At 41.4% G+C, this 24,518-nt stretch overlaps 1 protein-coding gene across 3 annotated transcripts; it reads left to right on the forward strand.

Moving 5' to 3' along the window:
* Positions 1-977: 977 nt before the first annotated feature.
* On the forward strand, positions 978-23,723 carry PARVG (parvin gamma). Of its 3 annotated transcripts, none has more exons than XM_071422634.1 (13): positions 978-1,111; positions 5,914-6,015; positions 6,513-6,577; positions 9,375-9,477; positions 10,422-10,562; positions 10,957-11,072; positions 11,945-12,000; positions 12,883-12,905; positions 14,850-14,911; positions 15,023-15,091; positions 15,941-16,042; positions 19,531-19,603; positions 21,569-23,723. In XM_071422634.1, exons 2-13 carry the CDS (start codon positions 5,937-5,939, stop codon positions 21,646-21,648), a joined length of 969 nt encoding a protein of 322 aa, XP_071278735.1. In that variant the 5' UTR covers positions 978-1,111; positions 5,914-5,936; the 3' UTR covers positions 21,649-23,723. The 3 variants fall into 3 exon arrangements, with proteins under 3 accessions (XP_071278735.1, XP_071278736.1, XP_071278737.1); XM_071422635.1 differs by having other exon boundaries at positions 10,431-10,562; XM_071422636.1 differs by lacking the exon at positions 15,023-15,091.
* Positions 23,724-24,518: the final 795 nt, after the last annotated feature.

Here is a 24,518-nt window from a genome sequence, read left to right on the forward strand (position 1 = left end):
AGAAACATCTACCCTGGGTCAGCCCCTTGGAGCTTGTCCAGGGACTTCTTTACCCTATTTTCTTGTGATTTCTCCTCAGATTCTGGTTGCAAAACAAAATGTCCTTGTTAGAGGCTCCCTTCTTGAGATTAAGACTCAACAGAATTTCAGGAATGTTAAAAGGGATTGCTTATTACTGTAAAATCTAAGAGAAAGGGTAGGAAAATTCTAGGAACTAAATAACCATGTATTAACAGTCATCTGCAAAGCTACAAATACATGAAAAATGTATAAAAAGCAAAAAATCTTTAGGCATCATAGGCATGAAATCAAATGCAACTCATACAGGATTGACTACTGCTGTTCCACATAAGTCTAGATACTCCATGCACTGGTCACTACATCAGGTTTTGGAGGAAAATAGGTGTGTTAATAAATGCAACTCACAGTTGGAGGAAGTGTCCAGGGAAAGTGGTTTCTGTGGGGACCTCTTGCTCTTTAATCACTGATGTGAAAGGGGAGGAAGAGCAGCAGCACTGCCTGCTGGAGATAACTCATATCTCACATCAGGGTTTTTGGCCCTGGTGTGGCTAACTTCCTCTCTAAGGACAAATAAATTAATTTTGTAGGTTTCTCCTTCTGCCAGGTAGGTAGAGTGGTGCTGTTCTGCTTTATGAAATACTTGAAGGAGCACGAAGAAAAGGTGTATTGGAACATGATCTTGTCGGCTTTTGTCTCATTTTTTATTATTTACAAAGCACAAGTGCTCTGTGAGTCACCCCAGAGGCAAATCAGCCCAGTCATGCTGGGCAGTGCCATCCAAGAACAATCATATCTTTTTAATACTTTCTGGTGCTTCAGGAGTTTCAGGGCTGTATGTTTCTGCACTTGTGTTCCTGTTTATTTCAGTCTCTGCAGCAGGGACCAGCACACACAATTAAGTTCCGGATGGGACCATGGTTTCGTTTTTAAGAGCCGAGCACTGCGGCACAACTTCCCCTTTGTGTGCTTTGTGCTGCCCTGCATGGGAGACCTCCAAGCCTGGGCTCAGCCCTCACCCCCAGAACTTGCATCCTTACTGCTGGGACAAGGTCTTGGAAGAGCTTCTGGAGAGTTACTGAAGGAGAGAATAGTAAGTCTGGAAAATGAGGCTCCTTTGGTGCTTTCTTTTCATAATTAATGTTCTTAACTGGGATTTTTTCTGTGTCTGTGTGTATTGTTCTTACTAAGATAACATCTCTTCTGATACTTATAAGCAAAGATGGCTCCTGAGAAGTCTGATACTATGCAGGGAAGTGAAAATAAATTTTAAACTGGGTGCACAATGTGCATTTTTCCCCCCTCATTTATTTTTTAATTCTGGTTTCCCAAAGGTCGAAATATTACTATTAACATTCCCATTTGTTTTTTTTCTCCTCCTTTGTGTGATCTACTTGTTTGAGCTAGGCAGAGTGGGGCTTTTGTCTTTTGAAACAGGAAATGAAACAGGTGAAAGAGTTTGGTAGCATTGGAAAGTGCCTTGTGAATATTCTACAGCTGATTTGTAAGCCAGAGACCCCCATTTAGTGCTTTGTGTGGTGCTTTGGGGATGTCTGGGAGCCAGACCCTGTGAAGGCTCATGGAGGAAAAGTGAGCTCTGACCCAACTTGAATTAGTTTTTTATCAGTAGATGTGACGTGGCAAGTTTGTGCAATAGCCTAACTCCTGGCCTAAGAACAATTCTCTTCTTGGCAGCCACTGCAGGTGGCACATAAGAAATCAAACACCCCTTGGGTTTAAAGGAAAGCCTGTACATCCGGGGCATTCTCAGAGAATGAGCATTTCATTCAGAGAATGCAATTTCCTTTGAATAGTCCATAATTTGCCATCTATTTTATTTAAAGATGCTGTAATGAAATGCCTGTACAGTCAGTGTTCGAGCAGTTGTCTCTTACAATGTATTCCAACTACTGGTACAAAAATTTGTGCAGGAGGATGGGGGCTGGAAAACCAGGATGTCAGCCACAGCTCTGAGCAGCAAATTTAACTGATGAGAGGCAGGAGCTGGTTGCAGCAAATATGGAAATTTGTGTGTGAGAATCAACTCTTCTGACCTTTCCTGTTTTTCATTAAACAGTTCACCCAAGGAGGTGTCCCAACCCCAGCATGTTCCATTTTGTGTTGTTCCTGCAGTATGTTATTCTCCAAAAGGCTGTTGCCTGGGACCAGGCTTCACCAATATGCTTCATAGCCACATGAAGGGCTGCTTGTGAATGCTAATTATGAGTAATAAGCAGTGGGTCTATTAAATGCTGAAGAACTGCAGTTCTCAGGCTCCGAAATGCCTGTGGGAAATCAATACTGATAAATGTGAGCTGAAATAAAATAAATGATGGGCTCTCATTGGTGTGTTGCTATGTAGGAATAAGATCTTGGAGATCCAATAGATAATTCCCAATGAAGGGTCAGCAGTGATGAAAAAAGCAAGCAGGACTTAGGAGGAGAGGAGCAGAGACCACTGTGCATGCTGCAGTGTACCCTTCTAAATCTGGGCAGGTCTGGTTCCTAGCACTTCCAAAAGGTTGTGATCATGCTGGAGGAAGCTCAGAAAAGAGCACTGAGGATGAGCAGCTGGTTTTCCAGGGAAGGGTAACTGTAGGCTGTCTTTGCTCAGTTTTGGAAAGAGATGGACATGGAGGCTTTGGGCTTCTAGGGCAGGAGTGACACGGAGCATTAACACAGTGGTGTGGAAAATGTGGATCAGTTTGTCTTTGCCTGGTGCCTTTAGGAACAGCTGGTGGGTCAGAGCAAGCAACAGGAGATGGGGCTTCAGGTGATGTAGGGCCACACTGCACCTCCTCACTGCTGAGGGCTGAGAGAGACAGACACATGTTCAAGGGGTGAGCAGGGAGTTCATGGGGAGCAAATGTGTTGACAGCTCCTAGTGACCAGGCCCCCCAGCTTTGCTTTGGGAAGTCTGAACTGCAGACTGGTAAAGTATTTTGGAGAAGTGTCTCTATATCCTTGCACTGCTTATATATTTTGGGGTTCTGTTTTGTTTTTTTTTTTCCCCTAAGGTACTGAAAGGGGGGGGACTGGATACCAGGCAAGTTAATCTTACCCAGGGTAGCAATTTTAACTCTGATTGACACACAGGACTGAGGCCCTAGAGGGTATTATGCCACCTTATTGCAAATTCTGAATTTCAGGCCTTTCCTTACAGGTTTCCAAATTTTAGAGTGGCTTCTGATGTTCAGGTTCCTTGGCCAAAAAGATAGTTGAAGGAAGTAAAAGATACACAAATGGAATATTGCAAAGCTGAGTGAGAATAAGTTGTGGTTTACACAGGCCATTTCTGTTATAAGCTGGACTTCCCCAAGGCATCACAGCTGTCAGAAACCTAATTTAAAAATAAGTTGTCCTTTGGGTTGCTCTCTGTTAATTAACTTCTCTCAGTTAATTTCATCTGGGCAGTCTTATCTCACACAGCTCAGTTGTTCCTCAGGCACTACATCACTCAATTTCTCCTATCTTTTTCAATCAAGCACCTTTTTACAGATGGCATTCAGTTTTGCCACCACCATAATGAAATGAATTCTCTTGTGACCCTTTCTCCTAGTGCCTTGCTGGCAATTTTGTACCAATTTGTTTTACCAGAGTGATGTGCAAAAGCATCCAATTACTATTTTCTACTCATATTCTGTCAGCTTTGGCAAATCTTTGTTAAAACACATGTTCATAACATACTGACTGGCCTTTGTAAGAAATATGTGAAAGCCTTCAGAGCAGCACTGTGCTCTTTGGTGTATAAAGCTATCGAGCAGAGGAAGGTCACTTTGGAGATGTTCTGTGCCACAGCATTTTCAGCTGGTGCCTTGCTCTGAGTGGTGGAAGCACCTCACTTCAGGCTGCTGCAGCACCAGCCAGGTGCCTGAAGTGCACTTTAGAAAGTTTCTTTTCCTAAAACTAGGATTAACTACTCATTTAAATGCTCTGGGTTGTTTTTTAAAAGTCCCATTTCCACTCATTTCACAGGAGGAGTTAGGAAACAGGGCTCTCAATGTGGGCACCGTGGGTAGGGAGTGGAAGAACTCTCCTGCAGGAACCTCTGGAGCATCTTATTTTCTGTTAAAAAAAACCACAAAACCAGTCAGCATCCCCTCTCCCTCTCCTACAGTGGCCCAGCAGTAAAAGTCTGGTCATGACAACTGCTCTGCTCTGACTTCCAAAGATTTTTGGACTGTTGGGAAGGATGAGTTCTCTTACTCATGCTAGAACTGTAGTCTGCTCTAAGTGTCCAGAGCCCTCATCCTCCTGTAATTTTTTTCACCTCTGCAGGCCACAGTACAGTTGCAGTTTGTAATTCTGATTTCTGGCACTTAAATCAGTGTGCATTTAGTTTATGAAGAACCATTTCTTGCATGTCTGGAAGGCTGGGCCCAGAGAGCAGTGGGAAATGGAGTAAAATCCAGATGGTGACCAGTCCCAAGGAGTCTCCAGGGCTCAGCTCTGGGGCCAGTTTAATGTCTTTATTGATGATCTGGACAAGGCAATCAAGGCCACACCTGGTCAGTTCATGGACAGCACCCAGCTGGGTGGGAGTGTGGATCTGCTGGAGGGCAGGAAGGCTCTGCAGAGGCATCTGGACAGGCTGGATCCATGGGCCCAGGCCAGTGCTCTGAGATTCCACAAGGCCAAGGGCCTGGTCCTGCCTTGGGTCACACCAACCCCCTGCAGCTCCGGGCTGGGGCAGAGGGGCTGGAAAGCTGGGAAAGGCCCTGGGGGTGCTGGGGACAGCAGCTGGACAGGAGCCAGGTGTGCCCAGGGGGGCAGGAGGCCAATGGCACCTGGGCTGTGCCAGCCATGGTGTGGCAGCAGGGCCAGGGCAGTGACTGTCCCCTGGGCTGGCACTGCTGGGGCCACACCTCAGATCCTGGGGCACTTCTGGGAACCTCAGGACAGGAAATGGACATTGAGGGGCTGGAGCGTGTCCAGAGAAGGGAACGGAGCTGGGGAAGGGTCTGGAGCACCAGGAGGGGCTGAGGGAGCTGGGGGGGCTCAGCCTGGAGAAAAGGAGGCTGAGGAGGGCCCTTCTGGCTCTGCACAACTCCCTGACAGGAGGGGACAGCTGGGGGGGATTGGGCTCTGCTCCCAGGGAACAAATGATGGGATGAGAAGAAATGGCCTCAAGCTGTGCCAGGGCAGGGTCAGGTTGGACATGAGGGAAAAATTTTGCACTGAAAAGGTTCTCAGGCATTGGAAGGGGCTGCCCAGGGAAGTGTTGGAGTCACCATCCCTGGAAAGATACAAAAGCAATGCAGATGTGGCACTTGGGAACACGGTTTTGTGGTGGATGAACAGTTGGGACTCAATGTTCTCAGAGGTTTTTTTCCAATTTAACTGAGTCTATGACTCTATACTAGAATTTGTAAAAGAGACTATTCAGATGCCAATATCTGTCCTTGTCTCCCCACATCTGTACCAGCTGTTCCAATAAAGGAAGCTGCTTATATTTAGTAACTTGTCTCGGTAATGTAACTACTGGGTTCTTGATTTAATACTCCTTAAGTACTGATAATTTTTATATTTTCTAGCATTCATGGTATTTCATATCCATGAATACCTAGGCAAGCTTTTTTTCGCTTCAGCTGAAATAGGATTTTACTTATCTAATACAGGGAAAATACAATTAGATGTGATTAAAACAAGTTTTAGTTCAGGTCTTCAGGTCTTTTTTTCCTACGTTTTGATGATTAACACAAAATAATGAAAATTTTTTTTAACTTCTTTTTCTTTGCACACATTTAAATATATTTTCAGATTTTTTTAAAAGCAGCTAGTGATGAAATAGTAACTGATAAAAAAACCCCCTTCAGTTTGTTTGTTTTCTTAGCACTAATTTGGATCTTTATGTCCCTTTACTCATGTTCCCTTCCCCCCAATGTTTTTTACCAGTTTACCAGGAGTGATTAAAGATAATGGATCCAGACTTTTTAAATGCATTTACACAGCCTTCTACACCTGATCAATTCCTAACTGCAGATGTCATTGCTAAAGGTATGTGCTTTATGAACCAGGACAGAAAAAATGCCAAAGAATCACCTGAAGGGCCAAACAGAAAATGTGCTGCACAAATGAATTCTATATTTTTCAGCAGTGATCCCATGGCTGTATCAGAAATGAGTAAGCCCTGTGTGTGTCATTTGGCTGCTGACTCTTTGGGGGCAGATCATGAAGAATCAAAAAAAGGCCAGCTGGTCCTTTAACTGAAATTTAAGTTTCACACATATCTGACTAAGTGTGTTTTCCTCTTTCTAGAATTGTCCATCTAGATCTTACTCATTTGAAGTACACTGAAGCATAATTTCCAACAGCAAGTTTAGTAGTCTGCTATACCAGTTTTTTGCTCATAAGGAATTAGTTAAAATGAAAAATAAATGCTTCTACATCGGGCAATCAGCAATATTGGGAATATCAAACTGATAGCAGATTTAGCTGCACTTGCTTTAGTCTATCTGATAACTGTGATGGATCTTGTTTGCTTCCTTCCACAGGCGAGAAGAGAAAACTCATAAAACCAACCTCAAGCAACAACCCCAAACTGGAAGAATTGAAACTGGTACCACTTCTTTTACTGCATTGTTTAACCCTCACCGCGAGTTGTGCTAAAGCAAACAAAGAACCTGGTTCTTTAACCTCTTTCAGCCCTGTAAATTGCCCAGCCCTCTGACCCTAGTCCCCAATCTCTACAGATGGGAATGAACTCTGCTTTTGGCATTTGGGCTTCACACAAAGGAAGCCAAACTTTTGTTCCAGGACAGCATCAGGGTGGCTGAGGCCATACAGGATCAAGCTTCCAATGCAGTGAGCACTGCTGGGTGTGGAGTGCAGATACAAACCTGAGTGGCTTCTGATGTGACACTTCTCCTACCCTGGGCTGTGTTCGTGAGCCACACCAGAAGCACCCAGTTGCTCTTTCATTGTGATGGTAATGTAGCAGCTACAAGAATCCAGGGATTCTTGGAAATCTTGGGATCTCAAGCAGAAATGTCAGCATTTGCTGTGATTAAAAAGAGATATGGTGCAAGTTTGCTGCACTGATCCCATGGTAACTTTTAGGAGTCCTCTACTGATTTGCAGCAGCCTTCACCAGCAGCTGGCTCAGCTGGCAAGGTTAGCAGAGAGCAGAGGGGGATGGGATGAAGAGTATGCAAGTTACCAGGAATTCAGGATGAAAGCTTTCAGGCCCTTCTATGGTGCATTACCTTCTTGAGGTAACTGTGAAGGACGAGTCCTATTCCACAGGCAAGTCCTTTATTTCCATCTAATTTTGAAAGTCTCCCCAGTGAGTTCAATCACTGTTTCAATTTCTCTAATGACACAGTCCACATAATAAAACTTCCTGGAAGAAAAATGGCATGTGTCTTATGCACTCCTTGCATTATAGAGGTGCTGAAATTGTTATAAATATTATGAAAAGCAGCTTAAGATATGTGCTGTTGTTTGCATTTTGTAGCGTTTATAAACATGTAGGTAGGTGTGTTTCTATATTAGGTATTCATGCACATTTGATCAAAAAGTTTTGATTTTGTGTCAGGTTTTCATGATGTTGTTATACCAAAGGGAAAGCCTGAAAAGTGGTGCTGCAAAATCAATTATGTTGTCTACAGAAAGACTGGATTTGTTATTTTGAGATTACCGAAAATCAAGAGTTTTCCTCAGTTATGAAAATTTCTGTGAACTTCAGTGATCAATCCATTTCCTGTCAGAGATTCCTGAAATGATGTTCATCACTGTCTAATGTCTTTTATTTGGGTGATGAGGAGATGGAAATTGTGTCCTGAGGGAGACAAAGTCCTCTAGGTTTCCGTCAGTGCCCCTTGATTGCCTTCCTAATCTAAAGATTTGATGGCTTCTCTAGAGAAACATTTGGGATGGAGACAGGGACAGGGAGGAATCTTCTAGGGAAGAACAAGGGAAGCAAAGAAACTCACTGGGGAGAGAACTTTCACTGCATTTTCATTTTGAAGTGGCTTTGGAGAAGTGAGAAATACGAAATGGCTTCCTGTAGTTGCTATAAATATCCAGCTGCATGTAAAATAGAAGATGGTTAAATTTGGAAGCCAGCAGCAAACTTCACAAAGTATTCCTTTTCTCCTTTCCCTGTTTGCTCATTTGTAGACAGGAGGATCTGCTCTGCAGCTGAGTGGGGCCCCCACAACTGGGCAGAAAGCAGAACTGTGTGAGCTGCAGGCTGGGAGAGCAAAGGAGGGATGCCATAGGGCTGCTCAGCAGTGCTTGCTGCTTTTCTGACTTCCTTCTGGCTGGACTCTTGTGTTCAGGGTTCTGCTCTACCCCTCACACCTCCAAAGAGTCACCAAGCATCAGCTGAAGAGCACAGCTTTCTGCTCTTGTTATTTCTTAGCTGAGGATGCCTTTTACAGTTTGACAGCTTCCCAGTTCAGGCTTTTTTATTTCTTGTGCAGTTTCAAGCTTCTCAGAGACTTTTCAAACTGTTCTTACATTTTTGTTAATGTTGGCGAGCTTACAGGAATCTGGTACGAATTTTCTCCTCTGTTTACAGCAAGTGAGAAGGATATAATCCACTCCAGACACTCACTCATAACAATCACAGCAATAAAAGCAATACCCTTCCCTCTTACAAGAGGGATGCTCATGTTGGCAGACAGCTGGGGCTACTGCTTTTCTGTTCTGCTTCACCAGGTCATATTCCTTTTCCCTCAACACATGTGAATAAAACACATGCTTGGAGAAGCACTGAGGAACTGCTTTGTTCTTCCATCTAGAAGCACATGTGGTTCCTCTCCTTTTGTAGCCAGACCTTGGCTTCCTGAGCAGCTTCCCCTTTGCAAAGGCAGGAAGGATATTGAAAGGCCAGTGGGAGGACTACCATGTAAGAAAGTTCCAAGGAGGTATTTGGGGATTGAGTGGTACAATATTGCAGAAAGAAAAAGAAAACAAAATCAGGGGATGAGAGGAAGGAGTGCTAATAGTGTGGATGAGTACAAGAAACTACCCACAGAATGAGCCAAGATTTTTTTTCTTACAAACTTCTGCCTGGCAATTGAATTTGTGTGAATTCTGTGATGTGGGATGAAGGCAGGGGATGGGAAGTGTACTGTGCAGCCTTTTCCCTGGTGGAAGCGGGTAGAGTGTCTCTTTCTCAAGCTGTATAACATAATTCCTCAGACTGTAAATAGCAAGATGTCTGTCTCACTTGATTATTAGGAAAAACTAACCCTTTAGAAAACAACCAAAAAGCACAAAGGAAGTGGAGATTGAAAGCAAACCAAGATCTGAGATAAGGGACTGAAGAGAGAGGTGAAACAAAATATAGCACTGAGTGCTGTGCTGTCTGAACAACAGGATTATAATTGCTTTGTTTTCCCCTGCAGTTCTTGACTGAGTGGATCAACAGAACTCTGAAAGAGGAACACATAGTAATTAAAAGTCTGGAAGAAGACCTGTATGATGGGCTGGTACTTCATCATCTCCTGGGTGAGCTGGTCCTTTGAGTTTAGCTCTTGCAGACATCTCATGGAGGAGCTTTCCAATCAGAGAATAAACCTCAGGAATCACAGTAGCCGGGACCTGTCATCACTTCTCACTGCACTGAGGGCCAGCTGTGATAATCACAATTCTGAACAAATTCCCATTATTGTTTCACATGGTTATTTTACTTCTAAGAAATTCTTAATAGCTGCTAGTTGACATAATTGAAAGGTTAACTATGAAGTGTGAAATTCAGCACTTCTGAAATGAAGGAGGAACACAAACCAGGAACACAAACCAGGAACATAAACCAGGGACACAAAGGTGGCTTGTGGTGCTACCAAAAACATTGGATGGAATCAGCACTGCAATATATGTTTTCCTGCATTTAAAAAAAAATAAAATTAAAAGCTGGGTCCAAAGAACTGTTCTGGTTCTGGAACTGGTAAAATCTAAGAGGTTTTTGGCACTATGTGGTGCTTGTATAAAGATGTGGCCTCCTAGAACAGTCTGTTACCTATTTCTCCATCTCTCCTGTCCCTACTACATTTTTCTTTCCCTTTTTACTCTCCTTGGGGTAGCCTTTTAAATCTATTTCCTTTCCACCAGGGCTGAGAGCAGCAGCATGAGCAGGACTGGCTGATTTTTCATAGTTACTTGCCTGAGCAATGAACTTCTATATATGAATTGATATCGACTTTGTACATTATCTACAGAAAAGATTCACTCCTTGGATTTCTGTAGAAGAAATGGAAAGAGCTAGGGCTGGGGGATGATGCTAAAAGGAGTGACTTGAGTCCTCTCCCTTTTGCAGAGCTCTTAATTGATACTGCACATTCAAAACAAGAGTTTGTGTGCTCCACTGTCATTTTATGTTTCTAATTATTTTCTTTTTCCCTACAATAATGTTAAAATACATCCTTCTTCTTCCTATGGATCCTCTGTAAAAGAAAATTTAGGATCTCTCAGGCTGGATGTTGAGAAGATTGCATTAACAGAAAAAAAACAGCGAAAGAAACTCTCAGTGATTCTGGAAGTCGTGGCCAAGTGTTTGCAACTGGAAGAAAATCAGCTGAAATGGAGTGTGGAATGTAGGTGCAGAAGTGAAATCGAAGAAAAATTATTCATCACAGGCTTCTTGTGCTATAAGGCTGCTGTAAGGCAATGTGCTCCCAGAACAGTAATTAAACAACCTGTTTTCAATTACTAGTTGAATCAAAAGTGAGACAGAAATATCTGACCTGCCTGGGTCTGCCTCCTCTAAGTGTGCGGCTTGTGAATCACTTAAGAGCCCTCAGCTTCCCTGTATATCTCACTTTTAAGCTGTGCTATTGCTAAATTTTGATATTATACAAACTGCAATCTGGTGTCCCACCAGTGTTATGGCTCTCTGTGACTTTGGGGTTCTCTGCACAGGGAGAATTCATGATGTTGGAGGGAAGTTCACAGGTTTTGCACACTGAGCATTGTTTTCTTCCTTTATAGCTATCTTAGCAAAGGACTTACTGAGCACGCTGCATCTTCTTGTTGCAATAGCAAAGCACTTTGAACCCACTCTGGCTCTGCCTCCAAATGTTCAAGTGGAGACAATCACCATCGAGGTATTTGTAGTTTCAGTATTTGTTACAGTAGATCCTAGAGTCCTTTCACAAGGCTAACCTGCTTAGAATTAGAAGAAATGTGTGTGCAGCTGTGAAAGAGATACTCGTATTTTCTGTGAACCACACCTTTCCATTTCTGAGTTTGTTTGATTAGATTGAGTATTCAGTTTGGATACTCTGTCTTTAAAAGGGGAAAAGCACTATGCTGTTTTTCTTCCTCAGCCAAACAAGGGAATGGTCGAAACTGAAAGCAGATGTTGACCTCTGTAAAGAAGAAAATGAAGAAATTCTAGTGTTACTGTCTCTAAATATTTTAAAATAGAAAATTGTATTCATAAATCATTAAGTATTTTTGATGCTGAATATTTCTTTCTTTAGGTGATGGGAGTTTTTACTCCCTTTCTGTTAGGGTAACATTTTGGTATTTTTCTTTACAAGCAGATATCTACATGTCTTCTCTATTTTGTTTCTTAAAGTCTGTTCTGAGACTGTAGGAGATGATTTATTTATTTTATTATTATATTTTATAATATGTATTTATTTTATATTTATTTACAATAAATATATTTAAATATTTATAATTGCAAAAATTACACCACCAGTGTATGTAAACACAATGTTTTTCACTGCATGAAAGGGAAGAGCAGCAAACACCAAGGACTTCCTCTGATGAGGAAGTAAGAGATTTCCTGTTTGAGACTGAAGAGAGCAGAAGGAAGCAGAAATCTCTCAAAGTATCTGTACTAATTGTACTGGAGTTATTGACTGAGTACCCTCTGATAATCATTTAAGGCAGCAAACAGGTCATGAAAGCTTGTTTACGGAATATTTTTGTGTGACAAACCCAACACTGTTTACTGTCCTTTCAACAGGTCACCTCTGTAGGATTAAAGACATCAAATGCGGTGGAATATATCACAGAAAACAAGTAAGTGGGGACATATCTGTTTTTTACACTGTCAATCAGAAAAGAAACATTGTGGGTGTGTTCCCCCTTGCAAAAAGTAGCTGGGATCATGATGATGAAAAAGGTGTAAGCCCAGGCAGGTAAATGCATGTGAGCTGTTTCTCTGATTTCTTCTCTTTTTTTTATTCCCCTCTTCCCGTTTGGCATTATGGTGCAATACCTTTATTTATTCTATATATATATAAAACAATATGTATGATTATTCCTTAAACTTAGCATTTGTTATTGCCAGGGAATTTCATAGCAAATATAGTAATAACATTTCGGTACTGTAAATTTACCTGTGCCAGACTAAACTGGAAATTTTCTAAAGCCACAAAGGTTTAAACCTACTTTAAATTTGTTGCTGGTTTTTTTTATAAATAAGGAGAAAGGAGGCTGTTATTTTCTTATTTTACTGTGAAAGAAATGTTTTAGCTTGCTGAGTGTGTGAGGTATTGCCATTATTAAAGGAGTTTAGTAGGATACCATTTATATACCAAAAAAACATGCACATCATTCTAAGAACTGTAAACAGATTTTCCTACTGTCATTTTTTATATGCCAAAACATCTTCAAGCTCTAATACCATGAGCAGCTTTTTGGAAGAGGATATTGAGTATTGTGCTTGTAAAATAAATGTTCATTGGTGTGTGGGCCAGTTAAAATCTCATATGTTTCCAAGACCCTACACAGATATACAATCTACTTAAAAATGTCTGTTGGAAAGTCACTCTGAAATAAAGTTAATGCCACTTTGAACTCTATCTCCTGCTCTACAGGACAGCAGATAAGCAAAGCTTATGAACAAGATCAGCTCTGCTGAATCATTTTTCTAATTCTTGCTTTTTATTGCACTTCCAGAGAGAATATAGAAGCGCAGTCAAGTAAGTGCTGGCATTGCCAAGTTCAGTGTTTTGTTATGTGCTTTTATACACCATGTCCTGATCCATTTTTACCCCATGATAAAATCAGTATGCTCCCACTAAAGTTAATGGAGATTAATGGATTTTTCCTCGTGTTTTTCTCCAAATGTCTTCTGTTACTGCCTGCTCATACCAACAGAATACAGCTTGGAAAATGGGTGGTCACTTTGCCTGTGGGCTACAGGCACCAGATGGGAGGGGAGACAGGGCATGAAAGTGGGTTGATGACCCAAAAAAGAAACCTGGCTGGAGGCAAAATGCCAGCTTGGATTTGTGCATGGACCATGTTCACTGTTGGAACTATTTATAAAGGTTTCAGAACTGTGTTTCTCATTGCTACCAGGTTTTGTACTTTCCTTCCCACAGTTTGCAAATGAGATTTTGAAATCCACTGGTACTGCGTCGTGGATGGCAGCTCAGTCAAACATTCCCCAGAGCTTTTACCCTTAGGGATTTTGAGGTCTGGGAAACACTTGAGGTGAAAAATGTCCCCGTGGGCAAAGTCTCCAGAAGGTCTGGGCACATGCTCCAGGTTCAGTGTGAGCTGCTCTTCCCTGATGCAAAGGAGCACACTGCACCCCTAGAGAACCAAGGGAATGGTTTGAATTCTCTTCTGTGTCCTTTATTTTGGCATTTTCATCCTTTGCAGAGGTGCAAATGATATAATTTAATATCTGTTTATCACTTATTCCACTGAGTGTTCTATAGTGTGGGCTGAAATTGTGAAAAAAACTCCAACTCTCACCCCCTGCCCCAAGCAAAAAAAAAGGAAAATAAAACTAGAAAAAAAAAAAAAAGGAAGAAAAAACCCTAACCCATAATTAGGTGTTTCTTGTCCTGAGCTGATTCTGCTGGGAAGAGAAATCTGCAATTCACTCTTCAAGATGCTCTCTCTCTATTTTTGATACAGCTTTCTTAGCAAAGAGAGAAATCCCAAAGTGTGGCTCCAGAAGAGGGCTCTCTCTGATTTGTTTGATGGATTCACCTATTCCCTGGCATTGCTCCTGCAGCAACCCGCAGAACAGAGAAACAAGAGGAATCCCTTTCACCAAGGAGGCTGCTCTGTCACTATCTTTTGGGAGGAATTTCCCTTAAGCAAAGCTGCCTCTGCTTTCCTGTGCTGTAGAAGCTGGTTCTCCATTTAACTGAGCTGCCAGGGAGCCTCTCCTTTTCGGGGAGTGTCAAATATTTTGCCCATGCTTGAACCAGAGCCAGGTTGTGGCTGGGTGAGGAGATGGATCCTGCTTTTGCTGCACCTGGGCAGAAAGGGGAGGTGAAGGTTGGGACTTGGATGGATTTCATTTCCTTGGAAGTTTTAGACTCCTGCTAGTTCTCTGGCACAGCTCTGCTGGCACCAGCTCTTCACCCACTTTAAACTGGGTGGCAGAACTGGCCATTTTTGAGGTCTCTTTTTCAGAGGAAGGGCAGAGTCTCCGTATCTTGCTTGTGGTTTTTTGAAGGAAGGAGGATTGGTATTTTTCTCCAAATTTGGTGTAACTGACATTTCTGTTTGAGGAGAGCAGTAAAACACACAGCTCTTCTGCTCCCTGCATTTTATCTCAGAAGTTCAGGGTAAAAAAAAACACCTAAGTGAAAAGAAATAAACCATAGTATTGTGAAACTTAGCCAGTGTTCAGACTGGTGGCAGCACAAACTGAGAACCTCTGCAGGAGAAAATTACAGAACTGAATGAAGTAAATTGTTTTCTCTGATGTGGTCAGGCTGAAGGGAAGCCTGTCATCCTGTCCTCTGATAAATATAAAAGCAGCATCTTTGTCTGCCTCCCTGCTACTCTTTTCCTCCTTGGATTGTAAGTTGCAAATACCTTTCTCCTTCTGTAGCCACATTAAAGCTCTGATCTCTCAGTTATTAAAAATGAAACCAATTAATGTTGTTTTGATACAGAAGATGATGCCTTTGATGAATTATTTAGCTGTGATCCAGATAAACTGGATGCTGTAAAAAAGGTAATTTACTTTTTAAATAGACATCAAAATCTATTAGGCTGAGCTTAAATACTAGAAAAGTCTAGAAAAGTTATTTTTTCCTTCCCCTCTTTCTTCCCTTTATTTCTTTAGGCACTTTTGGAATTTGTTGACCAGCATGTTGGAAAATTAGGAATAAATGTGAAAGACATCGAATCTCAGGTAGCGTGCTCCAAGCTGCATGGTACCCATGTTTTGTCAGCAGCTTGGGTGTTCCCTCTCACCATTAGGAATTCTCCTTTTTATTACAGTAAATTTGAAATTTGGCAACATAATGATTTCCAGGTTTAAGTAAAGATACCCAGCTTTGGTCTCTGAAGTTTCTGAAGCTAATAATTAATGCAAAAATACAGCCTTTGTATTGAATGCTGTCTTTTGTAATGCTACAGGGAGTAATTTTCAGAGTCTGCCCAGCTCCTAAGGGTGCTCTCTTTGTCAGGATGGAAATAAAAGTCTCCAGAACATTAAAATGGAAATCAAGTTGATTCTTGTATTTAGTGATTGTTGATGTTGCATTTGCTTCATGGTATGAAGGCCTTATTTTCATCACATTTCAAAGTCTCATCCTTGACTGTAGAGCTTCTTTAGAGTATGAAATTGCAAGAGAATTTGGGCTGAGCACCCTGGGCTCTGGTGAAAAGAGCACTCAGGTGCTCTTCTGAACTTTTCCAGTGGGTAACTGTAAGAAAAGAAGGTTTTCAAGTGTTTTGTCATACCTAACTAGGCACAATTTTCTATTATTTATAGATATGCATTTGTGCTCATCTGAAGTGTTTTCCTATTTGGAGTTGTTTGTTTTAATAGCTGTCCTTTTACAAGGTTGTATTTTCACAAATATGAATTTGGGAGCCTTACCTAATTAAATATGAAGTTCACTGTGGAAGAGGTTGAGGGAGCTGGGTCATTAGACTGTCTGCTTGCCTGAGTAACATTTAAATTCCTTTGTTGCTAGAATGGCATTTACTGGAATAGCTTACTAAAGGCAATAATTTTCAGGTAATTCTTATCTAGTTTTCAGATGGGGTTATCTTACTTCTCCTAATTGGACAACTAGAGGGTTACTTTCTGAATTTAAGGAATTTCTTCCTGACTCCGGCCAGCACCATGGAAATGGTAGGTTGTTCTGTAATTATGTAGAGCTTGAGCCATAAAACTGTGTGTTCTGCCTCTTGCTTGCACTGCTGCTGCTGTGTGTGAACTTCCATGCCCACAGTGTTTGCAGGAGGGGGGTTTGGGGCAGTGCCAACACAGGCACTCAGTGCTGTCAAAATATCTCAGAACAGGTCGGTGTCCTCTTCAAAATTAGCTTCTCATGGGAGGCAAACACCTGTTACTTGCACTTGTTTGGCATTGGCCGTGCTTCTGCAGCCTTCTGGTGAAATCCAGGGCTCTGTGTGCTGGAAAATGGGTGTGTTGTCTTCTACCAGTCTATGCTGCAAACAGGATTTGAAGAGGATGACACATCTTGCAGAGCAGAAATGGATCCCTGTAAGTTCCTTTATGTTGCCCTAAAAATATACCTTAATCAAGACATGGCCAGAACATTTTGAAGGTCCCTTCTGTGTTTGGGTAACTCTTGAGAGTTTACATCCTTTCCTCCCCCAAGGCTGGGGGCTGTAACATACTCAGCCAGACCTGCTTGGCATCTCTTTCCACCTCTACCAGGCAGATTTCATCTGTGCTTTAAAAGTAAAAGCTGTCACCAGCCAGAAGGAAGTGTGTGCTGGGCTGCCTCCTCCACAGGTCTGGAATGTTGATATATTTTGAGATATTTGAGGTATTTTCAGATTGTCTCTGGTGTGGGTAGGCTTTTATTCACTTGGGTCTCTGAGTAGCTCTGAAAATCTTGAAACTGTAGCTATTTTTTCTGTTTTGTGCTCAAATCTCTGGAAGTGAAATGTGTCAGATCTTTTTTGCTTGAGAGCTGCCAGAGAAGAAAATCTCTCCTCTGGCATGGTTTGCATTACGGCTTCCCTGCACAGATGAAGCTTTCATCTTTTCCCCAACCCTGGCACAGTTAATGCCCCTGGGCAATATTTATTTGTAACAAAAATTCTCAGAGGTCCTATATTAACAAATAAATATTCCCATGGAGCTTTTCATCAGAAAGTTTAAAAGCACAATTGTTTGACACCTAGGTTCAAATGTTGTCAAAATTTTATTGCTGTCAGTTGGTAACTGTTCAAAGTATTAGGAAAAAAAAGTAGGTTTTTTGTTTTTTGTTTTATCTTTTTTTTAAATCCAAGAACAGGGAAAATATATTTTGAAGCATCTAATCAGACATGATCAAAACATTTCCTTAGAGTTGTTTTTCTTCCCTTTCTCTTCCACTTAGTTTTCAAAATTGTTTGGTCTGTTCCCATTGAGTTGGACAGAAATTTTTAACATTTCCATTAGCTTTATTCAGAGGAACTCACGGAATATTTTCTTATTTAAAAATTCATAAATAACCATTTTCCTTTTGGTTCAGCCCTATTCTAGCCTCACAGATGTCTTTCTGGAAATGAGATAGCCCTGGTACAATTCTGGTACAAATCAAAGCTCAGACTTTCTAGTTCCTACCCTGCCCATCACTGGCATCAGAGAAGAATAGAATGGGGTTGGGTACTGCTTCAGTACAATAATTTCATTTTAGCAAAGTTACTCCTAAGGACTGGACTTACTGTTGAACAGTTTGCCGAAGTGGTATTTCCAATTTGTTTCTCCTCTGATGCTCATTACAAAATGAAAAGTGGGATGACAACTAAAAATATCGATCAGCCATAGTCCAGCTGTCATTTGTACACAAAACATGTCTTTCAATTCTCCTGTGCTTTCTAACTCCCTGTTATTTTAGACATTAATTGGTGCAGTAAAGTATAAAGACATAGCCTCTGCTGGGATTTAAAAGATCTCATTTGTTGTTGGAATGGTGACAACCACATGCGCTGTTGGGATCAGTGTGGTGCATCCACCTTACATTTCCTTGTAACCAAAACAATTTCATGACAGAAATTTAGGAGATGATCAATTTTGAGGTGCAAGAAGCTAACACTGCACATGGGCAGGTTTGCAGCAAGTTTTTTTGGGGTCTTTATTGCTAAAAAAGGCATTTACAAGTAACTTTAAAGCAGCTCTGGGTGCTCGTGAATGTAGAAATGTGTGTGTTTTCTGAGACAAAGAATACAATCACAAAATAGTTCAGGCTGAAACTAGGGGTGATATCTGCACAGTCATGAGATGAAGATTATGATGATGATGGAGGGCTCGTGTGCTTGTCAAAACTGTGTGAATTTGGTTCTTTTGCCAAAACAGGCCCAGAGCTGAAACACCCCAGATGTCCTGGCTGCTGTCCAGTTGTAAATTCTAGAAAACTGTCCAACTCTTTTGAGTCAGAAAGCACAGCTGGAAAAAGCACCTTATTTTCACGGCTTCCCTTTCTTGGGGAATTACTGTTATTTCTGTCTGAAGATGCTTTTTGAAATGCACATGTTGCCATTCCTTGAAAATCCCCGATATATTACAGAAAGGGAAATGTGCCCTTTTTGCCTGTGCTGGTTCACTAAGGAAACATTTGATTTATTCATTCCAATTAGCAAATTGTGTAGAACTGCATGGTCTTAAGCTCTCCTGTCTGCTGACTATCAGAGGAAGGAAACAAACCTGAATCCAAACAGGCAGCCTCAGTTGCTTGTAAACCAGAGAACCAAGTGAAACATAAATCTGTTGCTTCACTTCAGAGCACGGGGGTTTTGCCTGGCTTGTGCAGGGGAGACTCCTGTGCTTATTGTCACAACATAACAAGGAACAGCAGCCTCCCAAAGGATAAATTGCCCAGACTGCCCAGTAGCTCAGGGAAGGCAGGAAGAGACAATCTGAAGTTCATCCAGGTCTTGTTACTCCTTTAGAGGAAGGGAATTTGCTAATTACCAGCCAAGTACACAACTACCCTTAAGCTGTTAAAAGGTGATATTACTTTAAAAAAATTGATTACAACTACTGCTTATGTGTATGATGCTGCTTTTATGTGGGGAAGGGAAAGAAAAAAGCAGTAAGGAAAAATGAGAAAAAACTCCTCAGCCTTCATTCATAGACGTGGGCTTAATTTCTCATGAGTGTTATTAAGGATATGATCACTACTATTAATGTGAATAGACATTTTAGAAGTACAGCAGAAACTTGTAGCTAACAATCATACCTGATCTTTGCAATTCTGAAGGAAATATAGAGAACTTTTCCCTTTTCATTTGTTCCAAGTGTGGTGAGCATATGAACATTGCTTAAAAATACCCAGAAATATACTCCATGCATCCATTAGATCCAGTTAGGAATCTAGCCTGTTTTCCCCACTAACACAAGTCTTTTACATGCAAGGTCTATTTTTAAATAAATGGATTCTTCTGCCCACCTCATGGGATATGTTTTGCTGGAGATGGATTTTACATCTAATTTTATATGATAATTGGTAAAAATTCTGAAGAGCACTTAATCAAAACTAAGGAGAGGAATACGAATACATATTTATGAATCAGTTCTTCAGCTACTAGAGAAATACTTTTAAAACCTTTTTTTGGTTAGAAAATATTGTCAGCTATATTAATATATCTCTCTCTCTCCAACAGCTCCACAATGTTAACCTGGCACTGGAGTTGCTAGCAGAGGGAGGCCTTCTGAATTTTCCTGTGAACTCTGAAGGTGAGTCATGACATGCAAACTTACCTGGAATAGAACTGCTAACATCCCAGCTTAGCAAAATTTCAGGTAATTGCAGGAAGCAGGTTCTGGAAATGACACTGGCACATTTCCTTACATGGCTGCCCTACAGCTCCAAAAGACCTTTTTTAAAAAAATCATTATTTCTATACTAAAAAAGTTGGGTTATTATAAGTTAAGTAACTTTACACTAAACTTAAACGGTTTAGTAATTCAGTATTTGTTAAATTTTAAACCAGTGACAGCTCCTAGGGAAATTACAGCAGCTGAGCTGGAGGCAAAGCTGTTTTCCTGCCTCAGAAAAACTTTCAGTGCATTAAAAGCAAGCTTGTTTCTGTGGGAAGATACCTTGAAGAATTTCTCTGGAAAATCAGAAACACTGATCACTCTATTCAAACTCAGAAAAGTGGTGGGTCAGTCTCCTGAATATGAAAGTCACAGTTTTTTAGTGGCTGTTATGCTTGGTTAAGACTTGGGAGCTGGATCTGGATTTCCTTCATTCAAGTGAATGCTTCCATCACTGAATCAATGTACATGCATGCTACTCTTTCTTTCTCCACCACAAAAACAAGCAAACAAGCTACATTTGGATGAGTCCAGTTTTCCAATTAAAATACTCCATAGAAAAATTTGGTGACAGCTTTTGATGGGAGGAGGGATGTGGTTAATTTTGGGGTGGTGCTGTGGTTGAGAAGTCTGACCTCTTGCAGGGCACATAATCTCTGCATTCCTCTACAAGCTTGTTGCTGAAAAAGGAAGTCAAATCTTTATTAAAAATAGCAAATAGTATTCCAGTTCTAGCTCCCTGTTAGTTATTTGTGAGTGGGTGCATGCGTTGGGTACATAACACATGGTATCATGGAGAGGGAAAGAGAGGATTTAAGGCTTCCTTTGTTTTTCCTTTTGTTCTCTCTTCCCACTACTGCTTTGGTGATGTCAGCAGTTTGCATGCTGGGTATTCACAAACTGTAGGCTTTTTGCTGTGCTGCACAGAGCTAGGAGCCTGGAAAGCTACAGAGCTTTTATTTATGTTAACATTAACAGAGTAATGGGTGTGCGCTCAGGTCTCCATGCTGAGATCCACCTTTTGTGTGAAAATAAATAAATCTTTTTCTTCCTCCCCTTTGGCTTTCCTTCCTCCCCTATGGCTGTTCTGCACTGCCTCAAACACAGAGCTGATCAGTATAAGAAATACTGGTGCCAGCATCCTCAAGTCCTTTACCTTCACTGTGGAAATCCTCAGCTAGTGAGTGAATTTAATACTATTTAGGAGTCATTGCTAGAGCTACACTATTTAGACTCTAAAAGGATCTAATTTTACTAGTGTTTCTTTGTTGGTCTTTCTCCCAGTGATTTACAGTACCATAAGAAGAACAGAAACCCCTCTGAATCCATTACCCTCTTCCACTGAGATTTTAAAATAAAAGAGCAGTTTATATAGCCAAGAAGAAAGAAGCTGAAAACTAAACGAAAAAAAACTTCCAAACAATAGAAACAAAACAAAACCAAAAATCCAATAAAAAACAAAGCATCAAATGGCAGCAAAACACGATGGAATTACTACAACAAAAAATAAAGTGTCAACAAAAAAAGTGTACAACAAAAAAATAATGATTCCTGACACAGAATAATCATAAAACCCTCAAGATATAAAGCCCTATTAAATTATCTACTCTGCTCTTTGCTAGTGAATTTCTTGCTCTGCATTATTTGCTCTTATTTGTCTTCCAGCAGCAGAAGTCCCTTTTCATCATGTTAATTTAATAAATTATTAGTTTCTACCTCTGTAGTTCCTATTTTGCTTCCTGTTGCAATTCAGTTTTCCAAGTTCACATTATAAATGGGGAAATGTGGGAGACTGTCTTTGGCAGGTGCAGTCTCATCCTGTTCCAGGGATTGCTAATACTTCCCATCTGTTTTTGTTGTCTCTGGTTTGTGTATCCACAGATATTGTGAACGGAGATCCGAAGGCTATAATGCGAATTCTGTATTGCTTGTATTCCAAATACAGAACCAAAGAAGCATGAAGAACAAGGCCAAGAGCTTGAGCTGCCCTTTCTTTGGTGGTTTTTTTTTTTTGTTGTTGTTGTTGTTTTGTCCCTTGCAGATCATGGTATGGTTTTTGGATTCCCAGCTCTGTTTACAACTGCTTCTGGGCATGCACTGGTATTTGACACTTGCTGTGTTAACACTGTATAGCAAATATGTTGTTCATGCAAGATTTCACATACACAGCCTGAGCAACTGTAAATGTGTTTCCACAGCTGGTGTTACTCTAGGGCTGTAGCTCTTATTCCAGATCCTGCCTTCTGTATTCTCTGAGTCCCTCCCTGTGCTGCAAAGAAATTAAATGTGTGTTTTTTCTGGGCCCTGTATTCTTTGCTCCTGAAGGTGACTTTGAAAGTTGTTGCATCCTCCCCATTTTCCTGCTTCGGGAAGTCATTTGGAAAACTAGAGATGAGAAAGACCCACCAGAGTGGGAGGGCTGAGACACACCTCAAGTTCAAAACCTGCTTTAGAGAGGTGGCCAGTGCTGTCAGACAAGAGGATATGAATGGGATGCCAAATGAATAGATAGCAAAAATGAAATGTGAACTTACCAAGTGTTTTATAAATGTTTCAGTGCTCATTTGCTTGAATATGGAAAAGGCACTCAGCACAATATGCTGGTGTGAAACTGTGCAGGAACAGGGGGTTCTCCTGCACAGCTGTAGAAGGATGCCCTTATTTTCTTTCTAAGCCAGTGCCAAACCATGTCCAGCTCCAACTGCAGCCCTGACACCAACTCTGGCTAGTAGGGATGCCAATCCATGTCTAGCATGTTGTGAGAGGGAGTCACATCTGCACTTTGTCTGCAGTAAAAGATGGGCAGATGCTGGCTGAGCTCTGCAGCTGGTGGAGGTAGAGGCCACTATGGGTGGGAGCAGTGAATTCAGCTTCCCAGTGCCTCTCACAGCTGAGTCATCTCAAACTTGTCAGGCTCTCCTAGGTGAATTTGTCCAGCCTCCATTCCCCACCTCTCAGCAGTTTCCTCTGGGTGCATCAAGGTAGCCACAATTTATTAATGATCATCCTCGGTCTTTCTTGGGGGATTTAAATCAGAACTCCTTTCAAAACCTCCATCTATTCTCTTGACCTTAAATTTATGACATGTTGCATAAAACTAGAGATATAATTAGAAAAAAAAAAAAGTTTCAGTATTTTTTTTCACTTCCATCTAAACTGAATAAATTTCCTGCCATGGGTAGCTCTGACATTTGATCTCTGGTCTGATCCTCCGTCTGTGTGTTAATGGGAAACCAGAGCTCACCAGGTGCGAGTGCTGACATTTACAGAGGAGAATTTGTTGTGTCTGCCTCTGGATCATGCAGCCCAGGGAAGATCCTTAGATAGCAATACTGATAAGTCTTTTGAAAATGGTAACACTGCACAGCTGCTGGGGGACGGAGCTGTGCAAACTGCCCTGAGACCAATCCCTTCTCCACTAAGAATTAGCTTGTGACATTTTTACAGAGAAAAATACAATCTTTGGTGCCAATGAGCTACCAAGATCACTTGACTCTCCAGCAAATATTAGTCGTGGTGCTGATCTGAACAATTTAAGTAAAGAATAATTGTTTTTTTCATTTGCAAATCCCCATAGGCACCTTGCTTGATTCCTTAATGGGCTTCCAAGAATCAACTGGGAGACCTGAGAAGTTCATTCTTGCTTCGCAGAGTTTTGTAACACTGCACATAGAACATACATTCATTGTAGAATGAAATGCTATTGAGCAGATAAACCCAGGATGTGGCTTGTGGAGAGCAGGGGTGAGGGGGCAGGAGGGCCTGGGCAGTGATTTGGTAGCAGTCTGGCCTTTTCCTCCTGGGAAGCTGTCCTGAACCTCTTGCCCTGTGCTGGTGATCAGAATTCAGTTCCAGTGTGTAACTCCAGGCATATGACCTGGGCTAGGAAAAAGCCACCAGTGCTAGGAGGATTAGCTAGTGCTGCCCTGGTTAGATGGTTATTACTGCTTAAGGAAACTGTTGGATTTTAATCCATGTGCTCTGAGTTTTGTGTTCCATGCCTCTGACATAAATAAATTCAGTGCTTGTACTTCCAGCAAGGGGAAGTCTAGATCTTGATATTTAATGAAAGAAGGGTCATATTCACTTTCCAACACCAGCTTGGCTAAACCTGTTATAAACAAGTCATTCTTTTGAAAACATACAGGGGAGAAAAGACAGTTAATGTGGTTGAATCAAAAACATGCTGAGACCAAGAATTAATGTTTTAATCTGCTTTTTATGCTGAGAGCAAATTTCTAATACACTTGATGTGTCTGACCTTGTTGATAAAGGGTCTGTGTTTGATTCCTAAAACATGCTGTGGAATTTTACTGATCCATCATACAGACACCCACTCCATAAATTTGTGTAGTACATAAATGCACTATTTACACTTGAGATGTAGCCACAGATGTAGCCTTGGCACCATTTTAATAATAAATATAAAGTGACAGAGCCAAAAAGAATATGCCAACACCTGGTTTAGTGGAAGGTGTCCCTGCCCACAGAAGGGGTGTGGGAACTGGACAATCTTTATTGTCCCTTCCAAAGCCCTACAGGAGCTTCTGTTGCTTTCCCTGTCCCACAGGCCAGTGGTGCAATGGCTTTGGGTCACAGCAGTAGCTGGGAAGTGGGACAGATCTGAAGGGTTCCCAACTCCTGCTTGCTGTCATCTTTCCATCATCTACTCATCCAAAATACCCAGACTCATCCATAAAAATACGTATTTCTGGAGGTGGAGTGGCAGTGCTGTGAGGAGAGAACTGCAGGTGGAAGGGGCAGAGTTACCAAGGTGACTTTAAGGGAATGTGGATGCACAGAAGTTTTCATTAACAGGATCAAGCCACTG

This window comes from Agelaius tricolor, unplaced genomic scaffold, assembly GCF_023055355.1.
Source record: "Agelaius tricolor isolate 1412-34295 unplaced genomic scaffold, bAgeTri1.0.p SCAF_3, whole genome shotgun sequence".
In the NCBI taxonomy this organism is placed as follows: Eukaryota; Metazoa; Chordata; class Aves; order Passeriformes; family Icteridae; genus Agelaius; species Agelaius tricolor.

Coding starts and splice junctions, on each gene's coding strand:
- PARVG (XM_071422634.1), top strand. CDS start 5,937: ATGGATCCAGACTTTTTAAATGCATTTACACAGCCTTCTACACCTGAT. Junction 10,563..10,956: donor GCTGAAATGGAGTGTGGAAT/GTAGGTGCAGAA, acceptor CTTCCTTTATAG/CTATCTTAGCAAAGGACTTA. Junction 12,906..14,849: donor GAATATAGAAGCGCAGTCAA/GTAAGTGCTGGC, acceptor GTTTTGATACAG/AAGATGATGCCTTTGATGAA.